General features: G+C 36.8%; 1 protein-coding gene across 3 annotated transcripts in view; it reads right to left on the reverse strand.

The window, feature by feature from the left end:
• LOC108606576 (potassium voltage-gated channel protein eag) overlaps positions 1-27,973 on the reverse strand; it is a 61,808-nt gene that overhangs the window by 3,001 nt on the left and 30,834 nt on the right. Inside the window, exons 3-16 of one of the 3 annotated variants that reach the window (XM_017996799.1) lie at positions 20,824-20,944; positions 16,501-16,613; positions 16,070-16,123; positions 11,719-11,850; positions 10,996-11,108; positions 10,712-10,855; positions 7,619-7,715; positions 7,206-7,552; positions 6,989-7,144; positions 6,853-6,925; positions 5,888-6,087; positions 2,912-3,164; positions 2,423-2,835; positions 916-1,203 (exon numbers count right to left, since the gene is read on the reverse strand). In XM_017996799.1, coding sequence (XP_017852288.1) covers positions 916-1,203; positions 2,423-2,835; positions 2,912-3,164; positions 5,888-6,087; positions 6,853-6,925; positions 6,989-7,144; positions 7,206-7,552; positions 7,619-7,715; positions 10,712-10,855; positions 10,996-11,108; positions 11,719-11,850; positions 16,070-16,123; positions 16,501-16,613; positions 20,824-20,944 — 2,504 coding nt within the window. Of the gene's footprint in view, positions 1-915; positions 1,204-2,422; positions 2,836-2,911; positions 3,165-5,652; positions 6,088-6,852; positions 6,926-6,988; positions 7,145-7,205; positions 7,553-7,618; positions 7,716-10,711; positions 10,856-10,995; positions 11,109-11,718; positions 11,851-16,069; positions 16,124-16,500; positions 16,614-20,817; positions 20,945-27,973 lie in introns of those variants that run through there. The other 2 variants (XM_017996797.1, XM_017996798.1) reach the window with 2 other exon arrangements.

Below are 27,973 nucleotides of genomic sequence, written 5' to 3' on the forward strand. Positions count from 1 at the left end.
CGAGAATTTCGTTTGGCATCCAATTAGAAATATTTATTGTTGTTGTAGTTGTTGTGGTGGTAGCAAGGCAAGCAAAGTTGTTGTTGTTGTTGTTGTTGGTGTGTTGAACAAAGCAGAAAATAGAAAATTGTTTAATTCATTTGGAAAGTTAACTTGCTAAAAACAGCTCTAAGTTAGGCACTAGTAGTGGAGTCTAAAGTGTTCAGTGCGAATGCTCAGACAGTACAGCAGACACTCGCTACAAAATACAATCAGAACAGAACGCAGTTACTTATACGCGAGTGTCCACTGTAGTAGTAATTAGCCACTGTACTTTGCAAACATTTATGGATTGCGTGTTAAATTAAAGAAGCGACTAAAGCGTTTGCACACACTTTGCTTAATCGATAGTCCTGGCCTACTGGTGCGCTTATCGATAAACACACACACAGAAGTGACTACCGTTAGCTCCAAGCGTTTGAATTGCAACTAATTACTTAAGCTTGTGTGTGTTTTGGTTTTTTTTTGTTTTTTTTTTTACTATTTGAACTTAAACTTAAACACAAATGTTAGCATTGATTGAAACTTACTTTGCTTAATTGTAAATGCTTTTGGTTGAGCGTAAATTTTATGTATTTGTTTAAGTAAAAGTCGATAACAAATCGAATACGAACGAAATGAAAGCAAAATGGCGCATCGAGAAGAAAGAACGAAACGAAAAACGAGTGAGTATTCAAGTTAAAAACCAAGTGCCAAAAATCCTTACAAGCTAATCGATAAGCCAATCGATAATCGATTCGAATCGCTTGACTTGTGCGGATTTTTGTGCTTTTTCAAGTAAAGTTTGTAGCTGTTGTTGTTGTAATTGTAATTGTTGTTGTTGCTTTAACGCTTTTGCAATTGATTTGATTGATTTGATTGGTTAACGGTAATTACTTTATTGCCTTGTCCACCATTGCTACTCGAAGTACTACTCTGCCTCGCTTGGGCAGTGCTCTCACGCAGACTTTCGCGGGCGCTCAAACTTCTCGAGACTGCTACCTTGGCGCTAGTATCGCTAGCCGAATCGACACTTGAACTGCCCAGAAGGCGTCCCCATTTACTAGCACGGGTACTACGTGCAGATGGTGGACCCGATGAGGGCGAGGGTGATGGCGATGGTGAGGGTACGGCGGCGGTTGTTAGGATGCGTGAGTCCTCGGTTAATGTAAGCTTAGCTGGTAGCTTCTTGGGTGGGTTTTTTTCAGGTTTTTTTTTTTTAGGTTTTTTTGGGTACGAGCATTCAATAGAGTAACACCAATTGAGTTGAGTTGCGTTTTATTCAAGCACAAGCCGCAAGAAATAGAAAAAGATAGATAGAAAGAGAGGGAGAGAGAGAGAGAGAGAGTAGGAGAGAGCGTTGGTGTGTGGTTTTTAGCGGATGCAAGGTCAAGCAAATAATTTAGTTATGGAATTTATAGGTAGTAGACATTTAAGCAAGTTTAAAATTATTTTTTAGGAAATTTTTTTAGTGTGTTGTGAGTTGAGTTGAGAGAGCGGGTTGAGGGGGAAGGAAAAAAATGTACAATTTTTCGTTAGTAATTTCGTTTAGAGAATTTTCGTTTTATCAAATTCAGCCAAATTCGGAACAAATATTTAACAGTAAAAGTTTAAGAAATTCAAAGCATAACAGTAAGTGTAAAAGAGAGAGAGAGAGCGATTGCCAAAGCGTGTGAGAGGATGGAGAGAGAGATCATACGTGCATAGAGAGTGAGACACATATAGTATGTTTCGTATGAGAGCGAGAGAGACACATTTAATGACAGTTGATAGTTAAAGAGAGCGTAAGCATGTTAAAGGAAGATATAAAGAAAAAGATATACAAACGAGCATAAGTCACTTTTGTATGCAGTTGTTACACATATATATATATATTTATATATATTTAAAAAAAGAAGAGTATGTTAGATAACAGTAAAACGGTTAACGGTTAACGGGTTTAACAGTAAACGCTTAACGAGGGTGCCAGCGCGGCCACAATTGGCCCAACAAACCTGAGCTGTGGCTGTGGCTGAGCTGTTTTGTTTTTATTGCTGTGTGTGAACAATTAACTATAATGCTTCAAAGTAAGTAATTAGTTTAGGTTACGATTAATTAACAGTTAGTTAGTTAGTTGCTAATAATAGTTAGTTAGTAGGCACAGACACATACATACGCACAATAAACAAATGAAAACGTCAATCACTGAGAGGCGACTACAAATAATTCTCAATTTATAAAGAATGGATCAACGTTCTGAACAAAAGAAGCGTGAGATTATGTCTAACTGAACACACACACATACACGCACGCACGCACACACGCACACAAATTACTTAACAAGTTGAACATGTAACACAAGCGTAACAATTAGCTGAGGCGGCTCTTTTTCTTTGGGAAAAAAATTGAACCCAATGGGACTCACCTTGGTGCGCTCGACCTCGCCGTCGCCTTTCTCAACATCGCTTTGACCGGAGCCGACGAGTTCCTTGCTGCCCGCTGTGACTTGCGGTGTGCGTCGGAATTTCGAAAAGATTTTCCGCACCAGATGATCCTGATTCTGGGGCAATTGCGGCTCGTTCTTACGCCGTTCGGCCAATTCTTTTTCGCGCTTCACATCGGCCACCTTGCGAAAAATCAGTCGATGTCTGAGATTGTAGGTGAGCACCAGATTGCGTGCAAAGCTATTCGCAAATGCCGAATAGAAATCGAGGACTTCGAGCAATTTATCACGTTTGATGGCATGCAAATCACAATAGGTCAAAGCACGCACATTCGCGGCACTCTGGCCGACGGCCGAGTCCTTCCAGAATTGATCGCCGAAGACGTCGCCCTTGCCTGACAAAACGAAACGAAACGAAAGCGCCCAAACGACGGATCAATAATACGCTATTTGCTAATGCTGATATCTTACCCAATATTGCCACAACCTCATCGTCCTGTATTACTTCCAGACTGCCAGTCACAATGAAGCAGAGACTATCGATGCTCTCGCCGGTGTGATAGAGCAAGTCTCCTGGTGCTGAATGCGACATCATGAAGTGCATCGCTAAAGCGCGTAGACAACCATCCGAAGCCAGACGAAATGCTGGATGCTCGTTAAATACTTTGCGATTTAGATGAACACATATGTCAGCCTTCATATCTTTCGGACAATAGTTTAGTACCTGCGAATTGTGAATTGAGTTTTGCGAGTTGCCTTGTCTGCTCAGCTACTTTTCATTATCTTTTTTTGACTCTACTCTTCTCTATCTGCGTGTAGGTTTTATCTCTTTTATGTGTGTGAGTGTCTGTGTGTTTCTTTTGTTTGTTTCTTTATCAAAACCAGTAAGCCGCAGTCCTTGCCGCAGACAAATTTGTCTATCTAATCTTCTAAGCTTCAACATATAGTTGAATGAGTATTATTTTGTAGCAGGTTGTTTCAGTTGAAGCTTGGATGGAATTGAGTTTTGGAAAGCAAGAATTTGGAATAGTAGGGACCAAAGACTTGAACAAAGTATTATTTCGGAGCAGGGTATTTCAGTTTAAGCTTGTAGAGATTGGAGTTTCGGAATGGATTTTCAAAAGAAGAATTTGATATAGTATATATAGTAGACTTCATTAAAATATTATTTCAGATTAGGGTGTTTTATTTAAAGGCTGACTAGAATAGAAAAAAAGAGGTTTTCAAAGAAGAATTTGATATAAAAATTTAAGAGCTTGATAACTTTTAGTAAAAATTAAATAATGTGTAAGCTCAAAAATATATTGGCATATTTTATAATTGGATACAAAATTTGACTATATAATCTTTTGACTTTATTGCAGACTTTGAAGTTCGATTCAGAAGAAGAAGAGATATATTAAAATTACTTAAGCACTGCCAACTGATAACTGATGATTTTACTTTAAATAGAAAAAGAATACAAGAGTGCTCTTCTACTTGTCGAGTGTCTCCTGTTGTTGGTATATAAGCATATAGTTATGGCGACAATTGGGACACACATACACAGGCACGCACACATACACGACTACACATACAACATTGAACAGTGTGTGTTATAATATTTGTGTGTGTGTGTGTGTGTATGTTTGTTGGTTGTGTGTATTTGGCTTGTAAGCTTTAAAGTGTTTTGGCATTAAAACTGAAGCTGAAGAGGCAAGAGCTGTATCTGGAGCTGGAGCTGAAGCTGCCTGGTAATGACTTTGACTAATTGCGGCATAAACTACAGTCAACGAAATAGGTATAAAGGTTAGTTTTTGCTCTCGTTTAAATGAATGCGTAAACTTGTTTCATCACTTGTTGTTCTTGTATATTTTAAACCAAACATGCATTCAATTTCTTGATGCGAACAGCCTTAGCACACAGTCAGCCACACAGTCTTAGGCTGTGCGGACAGCTGTGGTGGCGACTGCGTTTGGTTTAGGTTCATCTAAAGGCATGAATTTGACGGACGCTTTTCGTTTTGGCACGGATTATTGATCTCCCACGCAATCGAATCGAAACGAATAAAATATAACACAAATGCATGTTAAGTATTTTTTGCAAAAAGAATTTGTTTTCAATTAGTTTTTGGTTACCCACACACACACACACACAGCTTACCTCCTGGACCCCATGGACTCGGTACCTTTGATGGGGAAACTCAAGCGCTACTCATCGACGTGCTCAAGTAGCTCTGAGTTCAGTTTAATAGTTTTGCAAATAAAAGTTGTTTTTTTTATATATTTTTTTTTGTTTGCTTATGCTTAACTACAAGCACTGCTAAATAAATTCTTTTCGATTTTCGATATTCGGAAATTCTAGAAGCGCATAACAATGGAAAAACAAACAAAGAATAAAGCAAACAGTAGCGAGTAGCAGCTTCAAATGTTAAGCAGATTTGCCGCCATAGACTCTGTCGATAGGCACTTGAGAAAGATGTGAGGAGAACTTGTCTATAGATACGAGTTTAGTAAGTGAGCATGTGTTTGTCTGTCAATGTACATAAGTGTGTGTGTGTGTGTGTGAGTGTATGTGTGTGTGGGTGTGCGTATGTGAAAGCTAGCGGCGACTTTATTGGCACTTGGCAAGTGAGAAGCAGCTAAGTGAGACACTAAAGTAAGCAATTGATGTTAGAAAATTGAAGCTGAGCTAGAGCAACGAATGTGAAAAGTAGCGAGTAGCGATTAGCGAGTATGTATGAGTCGCGTTTGTTTAAAAGTGAGCGATACTTTAAAGATTTAATACGTTGACAAAGTAGCGAGTAACGATTAGCGAGTTAGCTAGAAATGAGTGAATTCATTTAGTAATCATAAGTAGCAAAGTGAAGAGTAGCGAGTTAGCCATAGCAAGTGCATGAGTTAACATTTGAACTTAATATAATAAAATATTATGTAAGTAAATAATTAGAATTAAAATTACGATTCATGATTGAAATTGAATTTTATTAAATTAATATAATATAATAAGATATTATGCATGTAAATATACAGAATTCTGAAATGAAAAAAAAAATAAAAATGAATTAAATTAAAAAATAAAATTAAATTAAAGCGAATCAATTATACTATTAAATGCTAAATGCTTGACAAATTTATAAATTTAGTACTAAATAATGCTTTAAGCGATTTCATTTTAAATTTTATAATAATTATGTACTTTTATTTCAAAGTATCGCAAGCTAATAGCGCTAGACTGAATAATTAGAAGTTTTGTTGGCATCCTTGCCGTGCTAAGAACCTTTATTTAACAGACAGTTGAATATTCGGTTGACCGAACGACTATTATAGTTAAGCACTAGAAGCTCTGTTTAGCTTAAAATGAAAATAAAAACTTGAACAGTTCCATGAATCCTTTGGTGTGCGCAGTTTCCTTCTTATCGTCGACATACTGTACTTATAAATTGCTTAGCGAGAGCGGCGCACTTACCTTTTCGGTATCGAGGCCTTTGGTCATGGCCCAGGTGGAGACAACGTAGTCCATGACACGCTCGCTGAGCGCCTTGGGCACCTCGTGCAGCTTCATAAATTCGCGCACATTGTTGAGCATGTCGTGGTACTTGGCGGTGGCCGAGGTCATCTGTTGTATGATGGTGGTCACATGACCAAAGATCGTTGCATAAAGCAGAGCTAAAGGTGGTTAAGAGACATTGAACGATAAACAAACGAGAAGAGTTTAGAGCTAAACACTAAAAATGTAGCGAGACAATCAAAACGTAGCGAGACAACTTAAACGTCAGTCTATGAGTCAAACGCTTACAAAATGTTGACAAATGTGTAAATGATGAATAACGCAGCTAGAACGGTAATAAATGCAGCGAATCGGACGAGCAGTTTACAGAGAGAGAGAGAGAGAGAGAGAAAAAGAGAGGGAGACAAACATAGTATATTACGCAAACGCAAGCGTAGCAGACGCAGCTTTGAGGCTACTTGGCTTTAATCAAATGTAAACGCTGCGTATGCGCAATATATGCAATGTGCTCTTTAAGAGAGAAAGGAGAGAGTTAATGAGCGTGTGTTGGGCTCGGCGAGCGACTTAACATTGATTACTTAAGACAGTTTAGGAGGAAACGCAATGCAACTCACACATGGCGACGAATTGTGCAACAACTATGAACGGTTAAAGTTTAAAGAAACAAGTGTAAACTTTAACTTGTTGCTAAGTTAATTAGTTAAATATTTGCGCTAAGTGTATGTATGTGTGTGTGTGTGTGTGTGGGTTTGGGAGGCGGACATCTGCTTGGCTACAACCAATATGAGCAATTTATTAGTTCTAGCGACGCTAAGTGTTTTTCTCTAGCGAATTGCGCGTGCTTTTGGTGGTTGGTGGGATTCATTCTTGTATTGAAATTTCAATATTTAGACGCGGCAACGGAACGTGTTTGGACACAGCACCTGCAATGATCATCATGCAGATGGTGAACACCTTCTCGTTGTCTGTCTCCGCTGCCACATTGCCGAAGCCAACCTGCAAACGAAGCGTTCAATTAAACGAAATTCTTGCAAAAAGAAAATTGGCACAGCTACTTACCGAGGTCATGCAGGTCATGGTAAAATATAAAGCAGTTACATACATGCTTTTCCTAGATGGACCATTCACTAGCTCGGGGCCCGTATCATTGCTCCAAATATACGAGTACGGCGATTGCGTAACATTCGCCAGCTTCCATAGCCAGCTGTATTGGATCTAGAGAGCGACAGAAGCAAATAGAAACCCATGGGCAAAGCGCCATCTATTGTTCACTTACGCCATTGTCGGCATCACTGCGACCTATGGAGTACCAAATGCATGCCAGCCAATGCGCCACCAGCATATAGAAGCACAGCAGCAATATCAACATGGCCGCACCATACTCCAGATAGCGATCCAACTTGCGCACCACTCGACCCAGGCGCAGCAGTCGCACCACCTTCAGTGCACTAAACAACGAGCCAATGCCGTCCTCATCCCGATCGAATGCATTGAATACATCGTACGGCAGGCAGCTGAGCAGATCGATAATGAACCACGACTTTAAATAGTTCATGCGTATAACTTTCGGATCGCTGACCACCTCACCGCCCGGACCCACAAATGTGGTGTGAAAATTCAATACTGTCGAATGAGAAAGCAACATAGTTATCAGTTAACAGCCGTCAGCGAGAGAGTTTCGAGACTTACCTATGTCTATAAAGAAGATGACATCAACTATTGAATCCACAACGAGCAGTGAGACATCCTCAGAGGTTTTATTTTTAAACGCTACATTGTATGGCACCTGAAAAGAGAAATATGAATTGATTATATAATAAATAAATAATTAGAAGACTTGCGAATTAAGCAGAGTTAAGCCTTACCTAAAATTTTGCATAAAATTCAAATGGTTAGCTGAATATTGAATTTATGAATTAGCTAAATATCAATTAAAAATCCTTGGCTTACCCTTAAGTCTAAAATCTTTCAAACTCAAAGATTCTAAATTTGTTGTCAATGCTAATGCGTATATAATCATACAATGAAACGATTTATTAAAAACTTTGAATATAATTTTGTTTCTTGAATTTCGCTATTTGATCATTTAACATTTAATTAAGTCTCAAGAAATGTTCTGGAATTCAAGCTCTAGGCTATAAGATTCTAATATATTGCTAAACGCTAAAAATTTATAGATTTTTATTTAGCACTCTTACTTACTTTAAAATAGATAAGGCCAAAATTTTAGAAATTAAATTAAAAACAAAATATTGAAAGTCGTTTTTCATTAAATATTGTAATATGCGATCTGAGTCGATGGCGTTAGCAGCTAGAACTCTCTACCTTAGTTATTATATTATTTTGCATAATAACTAACTTAGTAAATATATTGGCTAAATACATGACTAGGTTTTTCAGCATTAACTGCCTAATTTGCTATCATAGCTTAACATTGTCTGAACAATCAAAACATATTGAATTGCTTTTACACAATGTCAGGCTCTTGCTCATTTCCGTCAACAACATGTTAACATCTACGCTTCAATTCCGCACCGAACAAACTTGACTCAAGCACACACACACACGAACAAACACACATATGCACATGCAGACTATATAGCGATTGTATTACGAGTCTGTTTTAGTTGGTTTAGCGAGTTTTTCAAAAGTTGTTAGTTTGGAGTTTGATGTAAAGTTTTTGGCTGCGCGTTGCTCTCGACACACACAACAAAATACACACAAACACACACACACACACACACACACACACATACTTGTAATTGCCAAGCCATAGCCTTAGCCTGGATTATGCAGCTTAAGTGAAAACAACAACAAAGCAAGTGTTATAGAATGCTTTGGCTGCGGCTAAGCTCAAAGCTAAACAGCGACTGCGGCTGCGGCTGCTTGAGTTGCATTAAAGCGTTTAACACATTTAAACTTTAAACATTTAAGGTCGTGCAAGAGTTTGACTTGAAACCTACTTAGAGCACGTTGGGCGCCAAGCTTTAATTTTCAACCTTTCAGGCTGCTTAGCGTAGAAATAATATTCATTTGAGAATGTAGCAGATGCGACAAGCACTAGGAATCAAAAAGAAATATGCAACTAAAGTGTATATTGTAGTCGAGTGAGCTGTTGTTGTATTATAAGCAAATAAGTTGTAACCTAGAATCAAAATTAATTTGATAATTGATAATGTGTGTAGCTGATTAAGAACTGATCTAGTGGCCGCTCTGCTGAATATCTATATAAAACTAAAGTGCATATTGTAGTTGTGTGAGCTGTTGCTGAATTATGATATTCAATCATATGCAATTGCATATCGAAAGACTAAGTTGACCATGAATCAAAAACTGCTAAGCTAACTTCTGGCTAAATATAAAATTATAGAAATAATGTTGCACTTATGAGCAAATGAACTGCAGATTACGCAGTACACTGTCTGCTAATTGAATAGCAACAACAACAACAGCAGCGATTTGAGCTCTCGTGGTGTTGTCATTATTAAGACACTGATTTATATTATGCCAGGCTTATGTTGACTTGCAGCTGCTGAAGCGATTAGTGTGGACTTGTGACAAGACATTTTGGCCAGGTTGCAGTCAGTTTCAGTTGAAGGCATTAAGCACACACTTGAGTCTCTCATGCGCCAGATAAAAGCAAAGTACAAGTCAAGAAATCAGATAATCGTCTGGCTTGCTTCCTTGCTTTTGCTCTCGTTGAGGTCGCAACAAGTGCAAACACACACACACACACACAAATTTACATGACCAAGTGCTCTGATCTCTGCCCTTTGCCAGCGCCACCCGCTCCGTTCTGGTTTATGTGCTTAAATTAATATGCAACAAAACGAGACAGAGAGAGAGAGAGAGAGCGAGTGGGGGGGCTAAGTAGCATTTTATGTAACATGCTAGCTGGGCTAAGAGGCTTGTAACTGCCACTTGATGGCATCGTCGCCCAGCATTTGTTGCACACACTAGACAGATAACTGTTGCTGCGAGCAACAATGCCACAAGCTGCTTAGTTGCCCCCAACAATTGCACAAGTGTTGGCCCCCACACAAAACAAATGAACATGACAGAAATTCAGCAGATTTTATAGGTGAAAAGAATATTACGCAAATCTACAACAATCGGAAAATTTTTCACTTCGGTGAAATGCAATGAAATAAAATGAAAGCCTTTATTTTGTACATGTTTTGTTGCAACTTTATACTCAGCATCGTGATCAACTTACAAAAGTAAAACATTCAAAAGTTGTAGTTGTAGCTTTACTAATTTACTTGGTATTTTAGCTACAATAACAATAGTAAATAAATAAACAGTTAAAGAGTCTTACTCTTAAGCTTAATGTAATAATCATAACTGATAGATAGTTGTCAGAATTAATATTCAATGGCTTATAAATAGTTGCTCGCTTAAAAATGAAAACCGGTGAAATGCATATTCGTCGCTTTTTGCTTTGTTTAATCCACGTCGTTTTTTACTTACATATATCAACTTAAATACTTCAATACGCTTAGACTTAAAGTTACTAATAACTAATAGTTACTTATATAATGAGTCTTTATTATAGCTGCATTAGCTTCAATACTGATTTTTGATTTGAAAATGTAATTTCGTCGCTTTTTTATGCTCGTTCTTTTTTACTTATATCAACTTTGATTGCTAACTAAACTAATAACTAATAATAATATATCTAAGGTAATTCTTTATTGGAGCTGCATGCTTTTTTACTTATATCTGATTTTGGATTTGACAATCAGTTCGGAATTCAATTGAAGTACAAATTTGGCAACTCACCATGATGGCTGTATAAAATGTTAAGCACAATATAACCCAGTCCCAGATGGCTTTAAATGCACAATAATGCAATAGAATGTGTGGCGGCGTCTTTGGCGCTTCTTGTCTGTACTGTGGCATAATATCGGCGCTCAGTGACATCATCTGGAATGGGAATAGAAAGCAAATGAGCAACTTATAGTAACAGCTGCACTAAAGAGAGTTATAGAGCTCTCGACAAACTTACAATACGTAGAACATATAGTAGTTATAGATCGTTCGATCAATCGATCGATTTAACTTACATGCGCCAGATTGGATTGCTTTGTTGGATCCTTTAGTGTGGGCAGATGGGCGCTGAATTGCCGACTGCGCGTTACGGAGCGAGCAAGTTTTGCGAATTTCGAGAGACCTAAAACTGGAAGGAATAGATTAACTGCTACGATATGGACAGACACAGAGACGAGAACAAGCATAAAGAAAAAAAAGTATACGAAAAAAGAAAGAGATACGAAAAGTAAAAGATATATATCATAAGTTTTTACCGCAAAAGAAACAGAAGACAAGCGATAAATGGTAAAGAAAAGTTTTGTTAATAGATTCAGTATTTATTAGTATATAGTATATACAGAAGAGATCGGTTTATATATATACATATATATATATATATATATTATTATATACAATGCGTAAGCGTGTGTGCATGTTATGCAGTTTGGATGTTGGAATATGTGGGAGAGAACAGAGATAGAGATAAAGAGAGTTAAAGTTAAAGAGTGAAATGGTGTAGAGTAGTAAATAAAACATGCAAAGACAGAGAGAAAGAGAGAGGGAGGAGAGATTTAAATAGTTGTTGTTGTTGGTGTGTGTGTGTGTGAGTTTTGCCAATTGCATTGCGCTCAAATTTAATCGTTTGCAGTTTTAGCGCAGAGGCGTGGTGTGTGTGGGGGGGGGAGGTGCAATGATAGTGGCTGCTATATATACACACCATATGTTGAGTTTTTGAAGTTTGTGGCCCAATGACTTACCACCTTTGGTGTCCTCGCTGTCGATGGGCTGCTTGAGCGCCGTTATATCTCGAAACGTCAAAAGGAATAACACAACCAAATCCCGTTCGTTGCGTATGGGCGCAACCTGTAGCAGTAGCCATAACGGAGTTTCTGTAGCGCAGAGCAAAATTATATTAATTAATATTTATTTACTCATCAGTTTGCAATTCAATTCAATTTGGCTTCCTTATATTCTTATTATGTATTACTTTATATTAACGTTTTTTTATGTACTGTAAATATTAGTTAAACACTCATATAAAAATCGCCTGCAGCTGCTGTTGGCTGCACAGTTTTATTTTTTTTTTTTTCAGCATCAGAGCTCTTTAAATTCACAGCTACATATCAAAATTAAAATAATCCCTCTGCTTAGATGTTTGTATTTCTATCAAATGCAGCAGCTTACGGTAAACGCACTTACTGTTGCAAACCAAAGTAAACACCAATTTATATATAACGATAAAAATTGCGCGACACTCCCACTGCTTGATTAATTGTCAACAGTGCAAGCACAACTGAGCTAAGTGACGCCTTTGCTCGCCGTCTTATTTTGAACAAGTTCTGGCCAACCTAGGAGACAAATTTATTGCAGGAGGCGATTTTAATGCAAAGCACCCATGGTGGGGTAACATAAGCACGTGCCCACGAGGACGACGCTTACAAGAGGCCATTGCCAACAGTAGCTGCCAAATAATTGCCACGGGCGAACCAACATTCTTCTCATACAATACCTCTGCTCGTTTACTAATGAGAGCAGCGCTGCTTGCGCTCGATCACTCAGCGCTACTGTCGAAGAAGCTATCTTGACCTTCATGAACAATATAAAAATTGCCGCATCCACCACCGCACAAGCTAGACAACGCTCGCCAACTCCTCAAGCTTCACTTCCCCCAAACGTAAGCGCACTATTGCGGCTAAAAAGGAAAGCACGTAAAGAGTACGCTAGAACAGGTGACGCTAGAATCCACCAAATCTATGTGAGACTGGCAAACCGTTTGCAAAAAGCCCTTGTGTATCGTGGACCCGATGCATCCTTTAACTACTCCTTATGGAAGCTCACAAGCCGCTTTAAAAGGATTGTCGTCCCAAAGGCCCCACTCAAGGAGATGGTGCTTCTCAAACGTGCAGAAGGCGGAAGCTTTTGCTAGCAGCCTAGAAGAGAGATTTAAGCCTTTTGGCCTTACAACGCCAGACGTCAGAAGAGCAGTGGAAATGCGAATGGAAGAGCCATTTCAAATGTGCTTGCCAGCCAAGCCAGTAACATTTGATGAAGTTACGGAGCTCATTAAGAAGCTCATTGGTTAGAGTGCGTCGCTCGCTAAGCATCCGATAAGTGAGAGCGTGAGTGCGTTCTGCTTTGAATATTTACTTATCACTCAGCGCTGCTGGGTTCGAATGAGAGCGTCGCGGTTTCATTGCATAGAGAGCGTCGCTCGCTAAGCACCGTACGATGAGTGAGAGCGTGAGTGCGTTTTGCTTTGACTATTGGCTAATCACTCAGCGCTGCTGCGACTAAGCTTGAGAGTCACCGTTATGTTGGTCGCTCACTGTGCATCGTACAATGGGAGTGAGTGGCTTTTGTTGTGAGTGTTGAGGTAGGCACGTGGACTGCCTTAAGGTTTGGCTAATGATTTCATTTTGATCAAAGCATTGCAGCCTACGTGCCCATTGTGCAAGTTTGCATTGAGTATTGTAGTACACAATAAGTAAAATATTATTTCTTACTTGAAACATAACTTAATTGCTGCTTTTCTTGTGAACTGAATTCAATAAAATATTTCTGAGCGTTATATTTGCTTGCGGCAAATATTTTGCATACAAATCGCTTGTAAAATAACTCAATTAAATGCGTTTTTAGTATGAGCCAAGTATGTACGATATGCATGAGCTTTAATATTTGTTGGTTGCTTGTGATGAATTCCAAGCCTTGGGCTCAATTTGTATTTTTGCAATCAATCTGCTTCTTAGAATTTTTAACGTAGTTTTTCTAACCCAACAATATGGAAAGCTTGTGTAGAAAACATTGAGGTAGAGCTTAGTGCCTTTAATTGGGGCTTACTCTGGCTCAAAGCGGTGGGCGGCAGCTGCAATTTCAAACGCATAAAAAATTCCAAGAACAAATGCAATAAATTCTAGCATGAAAGGTAAAATGCTGTTGAATTTTTTATTCAATCTTATCTAAGCTAAAAAAAAAGAGCAGCTGGAGCAGCAGCTCTAAGCCAAATTGAAAACTGAGTGGGCAGCAATTAATTAAAGTGCCGTACGCTTCAATGCGCTATAATTATAACAAATAAGTAAGACAGTCACTTGCATTTAATTGACTTTGAGTGTGTGTGGGCAAATGCGTTTATGCATTTTATGGTAGGCAACCTTTAAATTAAATACAAAGCAAATGCCAGATAATTGTTATTGAAGTGTTAGTGTCAGTAGCATACAATTTAACATGTGTATTTTTTTTTTTTTTTTGTTCTCTCTCGATTTAGGGCAAGTGCTCGGCCATGCAATTCACAAACGATTAACGAATTTGTAGTGCAGTTAAGTTGAATTGAGGTCGACGCCGGGACAGACAGACAGACGAACAGACAGACGATACGCATGTATGAAGAGCTTGAAAGCAATTACTGATATTACGTGCACGCAGCTTTAAGAGCGCGCCTGCTTGCCTCGATAAAATTAATTTCTCACACACACACACACAGACACATCGAGTTGCTCACCTATGCGCGTTGCTGTTTGTGTTTGAAAGTGTTGCCTGTCAGTCTGTCAGTCAGTCAGTCCGTCAACCCGTCTCTCCAATCAGCAATAATTGCAATTCAATTTGCTTATGTATCGCTGACGTTAATGTTACCCACGCTCTCGCACACACACACACACATGGCGTATACGCAATGTGCTCATTCCGTTCGCCGTTACGCGTTTTGCGTGCATTTCATTTCATTACGTGACCGCCCCCGACCCACGACCCCTTACTAAAAGCATAATTATAGACGCGGCAGTTTTTGCGCTTATTTCTTGTTTCGATTTTCATGGCCACATTCAGTTCCGTTGCGGTTGCGCTTAAAAGCTTTACCGTTATACTATAGTTACTGTATAACAATCAAGCACATACATATGTGTGTGTGTGTGTGTGTGTGGTCTACTACGTTAAGTTGTATAAGCTGACAGGCGAAATAACGCCTTGGAGACACCTGTCGCTGCTCGAAATCATCGAATTTATTTCAATATGCATTTGGCTGACAGCTGGCTCTGAGCTGTAGCTAGCGTAATGAAATATTGGCCCAAAGCAGCCAAAAGGCCAAGCAAATAACAATTGTTTGCTGCAGCTGCTCAGCTCTCAGAGCAGTTGAAATATTTACACAAACAAAATTCTTATGTAAAAGCAACAATTAAAGCGCAGAAAAGTATGCAGCGCTATTTGCTGCTGTGTGCCCCCATATCAAGCTGTAGATTAATCAATTGAATCATTGGACTTTTCTGATTTAATCATGCATAATGAATGCAAATCGATTAGTTTGGCTCTTCGCTGGCTACACTAAAAAAAAAAAAAATAGTTGCTCAAGTTGTAGAAATTTTGCATAATTAATAATTATTTTGCATTTTCCCTGCTAAGCAAAAAGTTCGTAGCCAATTCTATTTGAAAATTAAAAGAGCATAACAAATTTTGTGCAAATTAAACAAAAATTCAAAATACAATAAGTATATATATAAATATGTACAGACTTAACTGTGTCTTAAATATTTTTTGTTTTAGGCTTGTGCCCATCTCTTCCAGAATTCCAGTTCAATTAATCCTTAATCAATTTCAAGCTGTTTGCAGTTTGTTGAGTTTCTCTTTTTTATATATAAAGACATATTTTTATAAATCGTAGCAATTTTTATGCGCACAGCTCTACGATTTGGCTTACAATATTTCAAACTTAATTCTTTAAAGATTTTATTGCTGTTTATAAACTTCTAAATACTAATCACGCTCATATTTATTTCCAATAATAATTTTCTACACTAATTATTCTACGCTTTGGTTAAAAATAGTTCAAACTAAAGTTCTGTACAAGTATCTGTGGCTTTTATAAGCTTGAGTCTCTAAATTCTATTTGAAAATTCAGCGCTTAACTTTCCAAACTCAGTTGCTGGCATTAGCACGTTTTTTTTGCCAGTGTAGGCGCAGCCAGATTGACAAGCAATCGAGTTGTGCATATTTGATGTTGATTACTCCCAAGCTCTGATTATGCCAAGAGCCAATATCATGGCCAGGCTGCCATTTGGGGGTCACTGAGTCAACAGTTGGCATACACTATATATATATATATATATATCGTTCGATATGTACCTTGGGTTTGTGCCTTGCCAAAGGGTGCCGTTAGACTGCAGCCACATTGCGTATCTGTAAATTGATACTCAAAGGCGTTAATTGGCGACGGCGACAGTGAAGCTTGGCGAGCAACAACTGCATGTGAGAGGAGCGAGTTGGGTTAGCTGCAAAGCTGATGAATGTTTTTTTTTTTTTGGGGTGGGTAGCATTAGTGCTGCGGTTTGGGTTGACTGATTGATGGTCGCCAGTCAAAAATTGTGCGCCCAGTGCACAGACAAATTTTGTACTTAAGCGAGAGTTGGGTCAGGTGGGGGGTGGGGCAAGGTGGGCTAGCAATTTATTACAAGCCACAACTCTAATAACAAATCTGCTTTCAGTTCGAGCCCCAGACAAGCCACAAAGCTGGCTTAGCTATAATTAAGGCTATGATTAAAATGTGTGCAACTTACTGTTCTTTTTGTAGAGCAATATTTCGAATTGATCCTGCTGTTGATTCTCCAGTGTGTACTCCAGTCGACCAACAGTCTCCTTGTCTGTCAGCTCGCCGTACATAAAGCCGCATCTGTATTTTTTTATTTTTTGTGAATAAACAAAAGCAGAAATGTCACGAGGTATTATTCTTGATTAGCCACACACATACACAGCTACACATCAAGCTTACACACATACACATATATATATATAACTACTACACTTAGCAGTGACGACTAAAATATCAAGCGCATATTTTTCTGTTTTTTTTTGTAACATGCTTAAAACAAATGACAAAGTAGCGCAAGTTAAAAAGCAACTTTGAACTTGCTGCATAAGCGTAAACGTAAGCATAACCTTACCTGTGCACAGGTGTGTGAGGGGTGGGGTAGGGGGGTAGGGAGTGGTTGTCTGTAACGTTTTACTTTGACGCATTTTCAATTGCTGCAAATCTTTGTGGCCATAAAGCAGCTTGAGCGACTCAACTGTAGTTCAACTTTAGCTAAAAAAAAACTTTGCTAGCTCTAGAGCTGCAAGAAATTCTAATGCTATTCTAATGCTTAACAAATATTTAACTAATGATGCGCTGCAAACAGTCTTGAGTTAAAATAAGCAAGAATTATGAGTAAAGTAATATTAAATATGTTATAATGAAATGAATACTTCAGCGGCTAAAGCCTCAAAGATTTAATTCAGTTAGCTGCTGTTTAATCGCTCAGCTTTGGTAATAATAGAATTGAATGATTCTTGAGTTTCAGCTTCTAAGATAAGAAGTTAAATGAAGAAGAAGTTTGCAGTCTACTTTAGATATTTTTGTTAATCAGCACAGTGTTTAAATTACAAACTAGTCAAGTTGACTGCATGCTTAACTCTTTGTCGATGCTTTAACTTTGACTGCTTAAGCTTTGCCTATTCAGCTTGTTAAGTTTGCGTGGCTCAAAGAGCCAAATAAATGGTCAGTAAAATAAAAAGCGACTAATTAGTTGAAGAATAGAAATAAATGAATCTCGAACTAATTAAGTTGCCTAAGCAGCATAATAACTTATTAATTTAATATATAAGTTAACGAATTTGATATGAAAATTAAAGTGGAAAGGATTTGAAATCAACGCCAAGTTGACTAGACGAAAACGCAAATTTTTTAAGCAGCTGCTAGTCTAAGTAGTTACTAACTTTTTAAACAGCTAGCGCGCAGTTTGGCTCAGTTACTGCTCAAAAAAAAAAAAGAAGCAATTGAAATGCAAAAATCTATAACTTGGCCACTTTGCCTTGGCACTTGACTATAATTTTTGTTTATAATTTTTGCACAACTTTAGTCGCCAAACAAACTGCTCTATAGCAACTGCTATGCAAGTACGATGTAGCTATATACGTATGTACGATATATAAAGTAGGCCGTTGTCTGTTTGCTTGGCAAGCAGTCATTAATTCTTTGGCTGCTTGTCACGTTGACACTGCATGGCCTGCAGGCACGAGTGATGATGGAAATTACCATATCGCTTACACACACACACACACACCCATATGCATGTGTGTGTGTATGCTACTTTAAGTTGGGCGCCAGTGCTGTAAAAATAACTTACGAAAAGGCACTAAGAAATGCAGCAGCAGACACAGCAAAGCAAAAGCAAGAAGAAGAAATATAAAGCAGCAAAGCATAAGCTCATATATTAGCCAAAAAAAAAAAAGAAAAAGCGTTGCTAAGGCAGCGCGCGCGCACGTGCTGCATGCCCCAAAGCAAGAAAAAAAAAAGCAAAAAAAAATATGCAAAGAATTATAAAATACAAAAAAGTGTTGCATGCTTTTAAGGGCTACAAAGTAGTGAGCAAGAGGCGCGCGCCCATTTGGCGCTATGACGTCAGCAATGAGCAGCGCCGCATGCAAATGCATTGCAGACACAATAAAAACTGTTAATTTGTGTTGCCAAACACACACACACACACAGACACAGCTACAGCGTTGCTCTTGTATTTATGCCATGACAAAAGTTCAACAAACTGCAACGTCACAGGCGCAAGTGTTCTCATTTCCGCTAGCGCCGCGCGGCCATTTTGTGCAATGAACTGCTTGTATGTGTGTGTGTGTGTGTGTTTAGCTTAGCAGGCACACTAAATTAGGTTACAAAGCAAACATAAATGGCCGCAGTCTGCTCAATATTTTGCAGCTTGCCTGGCCAAATTTCGTTTTCCTTTTTTTTTTTTGCTACCGCTGCTGCTGCTTTTGTGGCGCCACAAACAGCAGTAATGGCAAATTGACAGAAAGTGCGCGCTGTTAAACAAACAACAACAACAAACTAACTAAAAAGTAAGCAACAGTAGCGCCAGCAACAATAACAAAATCATTTTCAGCAGTTTTTTCTTTTCAGTTCAGTGCAGTTTCGTTTTTTTTTTTTTTTGTGGTTGGTCAACCTTTAGCTTGGCTTTGCTTTTTATACGCGGCTATAGAGCTCTATGGCCAAAGTAGGTCAAAGCGCAGCATAGTGCACCCAAGTGCAATAGAGATAGCTGCAGTCGAGTGGGTGTGGCAAGTGGGGGGGCGGCAGAGATACGGGGCCGTTAGCTAAGCGCCTGAGTTTAGCATAACAAAACTTTGGCCTCAACTTGCTACTATGCTACGTCTGTGTATGTGTGTATGTGTGTGTGTGTGTGTGTGTGTTGCAAATTACAAAGCAATTCGCTAGAGATTGCCTATTGCCTCAGTTGCAGTTTGACAAGCACTGTTTGCTGATTTATTATGGCCACGTTGCCGCCCGTTGCTAACAAATTAATTTGCTCTGCATTACCAGCTATTTACAAAAGGTCACACACATGCACACTGCACACATCTAAAGGCTTAACATGTCCTGCTAGACAAAGCCCCATTAAAAACACACCGCCGTTTATCATAATTGCAAACGCTGACACAATGAACTTCATTAACGTCGCCTGCTTGGGTTTTTAATTAAAGTTTAATGCGCTTGTTAACGCCGCAACAAGAGGGGGGAAGCGAGCAGCAGCTCAAACGTGGGCAATTGAAGACGCGCACCACTTCGAAGGCATTCTTTTGTTTCGTTCGGTTCGCATTAATTATACGCAGCGTTGTGCGCTCGTCACAACAGTTGAAAGTTCATTTTGGTAAATAAGCAACACAATAAGTCGTTTAATGATTACGAATCGTACATGGCTCAGTACTCAGTTGATGAGTAATGTATTCGATGGAAGAATTACGCGAAAACAAGTTGCTTATTGTTAAAATAAATAACCTGCTATGAAATATGCAAGCGCCAGCAAATGTGGCCAATAATTAAAAGAGCGTTTCCTGTTTATTCTTATGAGTAAGGCGCATGACTAAAACTTAATCAGCAAGTGCAACTAATGCTGCTTGGCAACAAATATTCAAAGCAGTTGAGCGCACACGCTTAACAATTCGCTTAATAGCTGCAGCTTTAGCTCAAACACGTTGCTTTAAATTTAGCGCTAGTTGCCTAAAATATTTTATAGCAATTTCTTACTAAAATAAGCAAACAAAAATTGAAAAACAAAATATTAAACAAATTTCTTACTAAAATAAGCAATTAAAAATTGAAAAAGAAAAATATTAAAGAAATGTTTGAACTTTTAGTTTTCAATCTTAAAGCATTGCTTTAGTCTTAGCAAAATGTGTGTCAAATTGTATAAATAATATTGCAAAAATAATTAATGCAAGTTTACATTTTATAAGCGAAATTTTGCAAACATAAACTCAGCATTGCAGCCTAAAATAATAAATAAATAAATAAATATTTTTAAAGAGCTTGAGCTTGAGCTAAAAATTATGTTTTTATGCGAATTAACTTGACAACATTTCACATTTTGCTGTTGCTGCTGACACAAAACTATTTTCGTAGCATACATTTTGGGGCATGTGAGAAGCATTTTATACTTGAAGCAAAAGCCAATGAATGTTTTATGCATGTTATGTGCGTACAACTAATATTTTGTTATTTTCAATGTAAAACTTTTTTTGTGCACAAACTATGAGAGTTTCACATGCATAGATTACTCAATTAATTTAAATACTTTGTCAAACTAAGCGCAACACCAAAAAGTTTTCTAATGAGTTTTCGATGTAAAAATTGTTAGACACACACACATGCACATGTTATGTGTGTGTGTATTAGTAAAGTGAATTAGTTTGTGTTAGCGCTGCGCAGCATCGTTAAATTAAGCTTTTAATATATATTTATACATTTATATATAGATATATATTTATAAAAAGAGATATAGAGAGAGAGAAAGAACAAGAAGAGCATTTGAGAATAAATGGGCAATACGTACACATACCTGCAGGACTTCTGCATGACCTCGGCTCGATTATAGCCGCTGATCTTGCAGAAGGACTCATTGCAGTAAACAATTGGAAAATCAACAATTTGTGCGTTGGCCAACAGAAACGAACTGTCCGCTGTAAAATAAGAATTATAAACAATTGATTAGTATGCAGCTTAAGCTTAAACAGCTCATCAGCTTATTTGATTTATTGCAAGCCATAAGCTGTCAGTTTAGAACAAATGCGCTGCCATCAAAATATATTTGCGCGTAATTGCAACATTTCAAATGTTGTCATTCATAATAAAAACAAAGTGCCCCTCGCACAGTTCAGTTCAACTAATGGCGGTAAGCCCGCCATAGCAAATGCAGTTTGAAATTCCACAAGCTTACACGCATATCTAAAGTTGCCCCAGCACCAGTCGCAGTCCCAGTCGCAGCCCATTGAATGCTCGAAACATGTGTAAACCACCTGGTGGCATTAGCTGACTGCTTGTTTGCCTTTTGGGGCCAATGTTGTTATTGTTATTGTTAGCGTTATGCCGGGTAATTGCTTCGCTGTTGTGACTCTTGCCTGGAACTAGTTTGTCCAACAAAGCATAGCTTACTTTTTTTTTTTTAAACATGCGCGCATATTCGATAATTGGGTAATTAAGCCAGCAGCGAATTTAAAATTCTATTTATAGTTGCTGCGTTGTGTTTTTGTTTAAATTAGATTGCTTAAATATGTTAGGAAAGCTTTGGGTGTGCAAAAAGCTAATAAATTGATAATTCTAGATCTAAATCGTTCAACTTGATTTTGTATACACAATTCTTTAACTAAACATTCAAGTAGTGCTATCAATAATATTAAAAAGCGCTCGATACATTGTCATTATTTAATAATTAAAGAAAAATGCTTTGATTTTAAAACTTAAACTATTATAATTAGGTACAGTTCCCACATAGGTAATAGCAAACTAATTTAACAGCAATATACACATCTGAATAATATAATAATTTTATTTATTATTTAATTATTTACATTGGAATTTGGAAAACGCAATACAAAATAAGCTTAAAAAAATATTACAAAACACAATGAGTAGCTTTTATATTTTCAATATTTTTCTATTTAATTTACTAAATATAACAAATTCATTTAGGTTGCGCTTATCGCTGACCATTATAAAATTTATACTGCAAATTTCTTGCCATAACCAAAATAATAAAAAAATATTTAGTTTATTTATTATATCATTTATAAACAAAACTTTTGCTACAATCGCTCATTGATAGCTGTGACTTTAAGTATAGCTTGCTGTATATTTAAATTGTCATTACAAAAAAGAACCTATTTCATTTCGCATACACTGAGCAGAGCTGTTCTGAGCTAGCTACGAAGCGAACTGCCCATAGGTAAAAACTTCAGTAAATGCACAATATTTCGACATGCCGACATGTGAATAACTGACGTTGACGTTAACATGCCTATGTGTATGTAGTAGGTCCATATATACACGCACACATACTAGCACACATTATATTGGGGTAATGACAATAAATGCACTGGGTCTGCTTTTGGATGGGAAATTAAGCTCAAGGTAATGCTGATTTTGAAGCCCAGTTTTGAGTGTAAAATTTAAGGGTTTTTAAGAGTAGGCTTGGCCCCAAAAATGTGGGGCCCCCCTTTTTTTCACTGTCGTATGCAATGAATGCTGCCAAAGCTACACAATGCCAACACATTACATACACACACACATGCATAAATACACACAACATACACAGCTGTGTGTAATTAAATGTCCGCATCAATCGCTTGACTCAACCAAATGGGCAAATGCATATTTATGCGATACGCTGCTCTACACTTGCGCTTTTGCCACAACAACAACAACAACAACCAGCACAACAGCAATATAAAAAGCAACAGCAGCAACAACAACAGTTGCTACTTTGTTATGTCAACAGTTGTTGCTGCCTGGGCTTAGAGCTTTGCAGCAAAGCGTTAACTATGGGGCTATTGCCGTTTGGCGCTGGGAACTAACTGTAACCTGTACTGTAAACTTGTTTCAGCAGCAGCAATCAATAGCAACAACTGCAAACAACAAACAACAGTTGCTGCAGTAATTGAATATAAATTTTAAATTAACTTGCTGCATATCAAAATGTTTAGCAAACTACAAATAAAGATTCTTTATTGCATTATTATAATATGAGCTTTGAAATAGCCAGCTCTTATAATAAAGTTATATACATATTAGTACATTTAAATAATTAATTTGAATTTAGTTAACTACAAATTTATAAAAGTTAGCTCATAATTGCTAGGAACTAAGTTTTCCACTAGCAATATTTTTAATTGCAAATTAATTTGTTAATTTTGCATATTTTAATAATTATTTTAACTCAAATACGCAAATTGTGCTTTAATATATATGTGCATTGTTTTTAATTAATATTCTTTAAGTGTAATGTAATCACCATTAAAACGTAACTTGATGCCAACAAGAGACGAAAATTAAATGTATTAGAGTACGAATTTTAGTTTGGTTTAGTTTTTTATTTATATTCTCCAATTTGTAATTTTAAAACATGCACATTAGGATTAATATAATTTGATTAACTCACATATTAGAATTTTAATTGATAAAGTTTCTCAAAATTAAATTAGTTTAGTTAATTCTTTTATATCTCAAATTATTTTGTTTTAAATCTTATGCTCTTCAGCTTACAAAATTACGCAATATTAATGCATAATATATTTTATTAATTAATGCAACAATTAAATTATATTAATGGCGCTTTAATATTATATATTAAATAGTTACCAAATTTAAATAATTATTTGTTTTAAATATACTTAAAGTACTAAAATTAAATATAGTTGCAAATTTTATTTTAATACGTCTCAATGTGTGCGTCTAACTTATCAACTAAATAAATTGTTTAAACTTCTTAACATAAATATTAAAAATTGTAAGGCAAACTGCGCATTCGAGCTTTTGCTGTTGCTCAGCAATGAGTCAGCGCCGAAAAAATCATTTATTTACGCAAACGTTTTGTCTTATTAATGAAAGCGCAGAATTTAATTAAAACTCTAAGCGAAAGTCGAGGGACAATAAAATAAATATTAAAAGCCAATTATTTGGCTAAGAAACTTGCAGACTGAGATAGATCCTGCTGCTGCTGCTCCTAACGTCTAGAGCTGATTGCATAAATATTTTATAAGCGTGATATGGACTCATATGTGTGACAGGAGCGTGTTCGTGTCACTTTGATGTGGTTGTCTCTCGTATCTCTCTAAATGTAGCCGCTTTGCATATTGTTCCAAGAGTGCGCACTCGCTCACACACTTCAGCCAAGAGCGCTACACATGTGTGTGTGTGGCATTGTGTGTGTGTGAGTTTGATTTTGCCATTATGTCAACGTCACTATATTCTACAGAGAGACAGCCATGTTGACTGAGCCAAAGCTTTAATTGGGGCTGCTGACTGGGTGTGGGTTTGGGGCTTGGGGGTCTGAGGGTTGGGGTAGTCTTAATGGCTTTCCATGTCCGGGGCAGCTAAAGATTTGAATTTGTTTACGGCCCCATTTGCTCGCGCGATTTCGTTCATATCAGCAGCGAGAAGCGGCTATATTTCAATAAAATATATATACACAATATTTTTTATTTCAGCTTATTGCTAGTGTAATTATAGGACAAGCATGAGCACTACACTAGCTAACAAAAATAAATTGCTAGCCTACACATATTTGAAAAGTAGTATGAACACGTACGAAATAATAATACAAAATTTATTTATGTTTCATGAGCATATATTAAAAATTAATTTTAACCGTAGTATATTCAAAGCCAAGTGAAACTTTAGCGCGTTTGCGTATTTAATTTGCATATGTGTGTTATTTAAAATTAAATTCTGCACTAAATATCCTAAATATTTTATTTAAGTACTTATTTATATTTTATATTTAAAATTTATAAAAAAAATGTTTGGCATATATAAGCTTAAAGTTTAATATAAAAATAATGCAAAGAGCGTGAACTAAATTTTTAAAATATAATTTTTGATGCTATCAATATTCATTTCACTATGCTTTGCAATAAATTTAACGCATATTTTCATTTCTTTGTACACTTTTATTATTATTAAGATGATTACATAAATGTCAACAGTGTGGCACGAATAAAAAACGAATGAATAATTGGCAACTGGAAGGGCTCGCCTTGCTGCCACAAAAGGTCAACTGTTGAGCCAACAAGCCTAATTAATGTGTATTTGATTTGCGAATAAAAAACGCCACACACACACACAAACAATAACAAAAAGCTGTTGATTCATAAAACACATAAAAGCAAAAGCAAGGCAATCATTTTGTGATTAATTTGCAGCCAGTAGCAGCAGCTTTGACCACCTTGGCGCAAGTAGCGCACAGTGAAGCAAATATAGCACAAATAGATAGATAAATATTTAAAATGGCATAATTTAGAATTAAACGTAAAAAAATGTAAGACACAGCAATAAATTTATAACATTAAAATATTTAAAAGCATACTAATTAAAATTTAAATAAAAACAAAATATAGAAAGATATATTTTGAAAAAAAAATGTCAAAATAAATAATTTCTGAAAATAATTTAAAATAAATTCCAAAGACTGCGTAATGTTCAAAGTAAGTTAAAGTAAATAAATATTTAGTAAGCAAAAATATAAGACAAAAATATAAGAAAAAATTATGATAAAGATTAAAAGTTAAAGTTGCATAGTTATGCAATTCTTAAATTCAAAATAATTAAAATAAATTTTTAGTAAATAAAATATAATATAATAAATAATAAATTTAAAGTAAATAAATATTAATTTCAAATAATTGATAAATAAACAAAAATAAATAAATGTTATACTAGTAATTACATAATAATAATTAATTTGAAACTTTAAAGCAAATAAATATTTAAGCTTAAAATAATTAAAATAAAAACAAAAATGTAGACAACGCTTTTTAATATTAAAATAAAGATTTGAATTGTACTATGTGAATAAAAAAGGCTAAAAAGCAATAAAAACTACGATTAGCTGTAATAGTTATAACTTAAGCTAAGCTTGCCACCCACTGTGCGTGTGTGTGTGTGTGGGCACACTGTGCACAGTGTGAAATTGCAGCAATGTGACAAGTTTGTTGAAATGTCAGGGCTGGACTGAGACGGGGCGTGGCACGTGCCACTTGCTGTTTGCCAAGATGATTGATGAGCTACCTGCTGGCCACTGAATTGGCCACCGCAATTGCCACAAGAGTTTTGGGTGCCTCTCATGCCACAAACTTGGGGCAAACACACACACATACATGCAGAGCAGTTTGTTGATTGATTTGGTTTAGGATATTGGGGCAATCTAAGTGGCTGTGGCAAGAGAGAAAACAGTGGCTTGGCCCTAAAGCGCAATATAAAACAAAACTAGTCCATTAACTAAATGCACAGCTGGAGCGAGAGAGAGTGAGAGAGAAAAAGAGAGAGGGAGATGGGAGACAAACACACATGCAAATGTGGCAACAAATTTTGGTAAAAAAACTTTCATTTCCGCTTGGCCGCGCTGCTATCTCCCTACAGTGCGGACTAGCGCGCTCTCGCTCGCACACGCTCTCACTCTCTCACTCTCTCACTCTCTCATGCTTACGCTCACTCTCTCGCTGACGCTTTTAGTTGCCCTCATCCTGCTTGCGCCTGTTAAAGCCATTTTGTGTCATTATTTTGTGTGGTCTTGCATTTTCCATCTTGTCGTCGTTGCCTTTTGTTTCACACACACACACGCGCACACACACACACACACCTTACAATGCACTCACACACGAACGAGCACACACAGGCACAGGCACAGTTGGTATTAATGACATTAGCGAGCATTCGTTCCTCTGCTGCCACCACACACAGCACGTGCCTCACAATTATCCTTTTATGCAGGGACACACACACACACACACACACACATTTTTATGCCACACAAGTGGGCAGAAACAATGGCAAGCTGCCTGCCCCCAGTGCCTGGCGCGCGAGCTTGCGATTAGGCAACAGATTGCCAGCCGGGCATGTCATTTAGTTGTGCATTGTTGCCACACCCCAAAACCAAAAGCAAAGCCCAACCCAAGCCCACACCAGTGTCCAGTGTAGCACATACACTGTAAGAAAAGCAAGGCAGCAAGCTAAATAGTTTTGTTTATTAACTTGCAAACTAAACTGAACTAAATCAAGTGAATTTCTCGACAATAAATACAAATTTTTATTTTATATAAATGTTAGCTATTGATTAGAAATAATTTGCCTGAACGCATAGTAATTAAATATTGTAATTTATATATTATTTTATGCGCTTAAAATAAAATTTAATAGATTTTTTTTAGATTTTGTATGTTTCTATTTAGTTTATGCTTAAAGTGGCATCAAAAAAATTAGCACATAAGTATGCTATATATTTTATTAAGCTATTAATTAAGACATAATGTTTTTAATAAAATAAATTACTGCAACTATTTTAAACTAAAAAAGGCTAAAATACATTTTTCTTTTAATTATTTAATTTTTTTGGTTTAAAAGAAAATAATATTGCTACTCTAAAAGCTTTTTTTATATTTAAAATTCAAAATGTTGCAACTTTATTATTTATTTTTAGCTTTAAGAATTCATTCTTTATTTTTGTAGTCATTGCTTATGTTAAAAAAGTTATGGCAGCTATAAATAATTTATAGCCATAAACTGTTGTCATATGCTTTTGTTTTTTTTTTTTTTCAGTGTACTTAGCCTGCTTTGCCGACCACACAACACACAGTCGAGTGCATACATTTTATTGTTGAGCAGCGCAGAGCAGAGCGAAACACAAAAAAAAAAAACAAACTAAAAGCCAAAGACAAAGCCTAACCCTTTTAGGCAATGCGATTTAATTACATTAGAGGCACACACATTCAGTTCAGGTGCAGCAGCAGAGTTACCTGGCTACAGATAGTGGAACATGTGTAGCAAACAGTGTTGTCGCTTTAGTCTTTTTATCGCTTAGACTTGACCTTGCTGCAGTTAGCAAGAAAAATGAAGACGCAAATTTAGCCAAATTTTTGACTATTTAGCTTTTTCTTTTGCTGTTCAAAGTGATATGTAGTGAGTTAGAAATGTAAGTAGAAGTTGCTCGCAGTTATCAA

Source organism: Drosophila busckii, chromosome X (assembly GCF_011750605.1).
Source record: "Drosophila busckii strain San Diego stock center, stock number 13000-0081.31 chromosome X, ASM1175060v1, whole genome shotgun sequence".
NCBI classification, from domain to species: Eukaryota; Metazoa; Arthropoda; class Insecta; order Diptera; family Drosophilidae; genus Drosophila; species Drosophila busckii.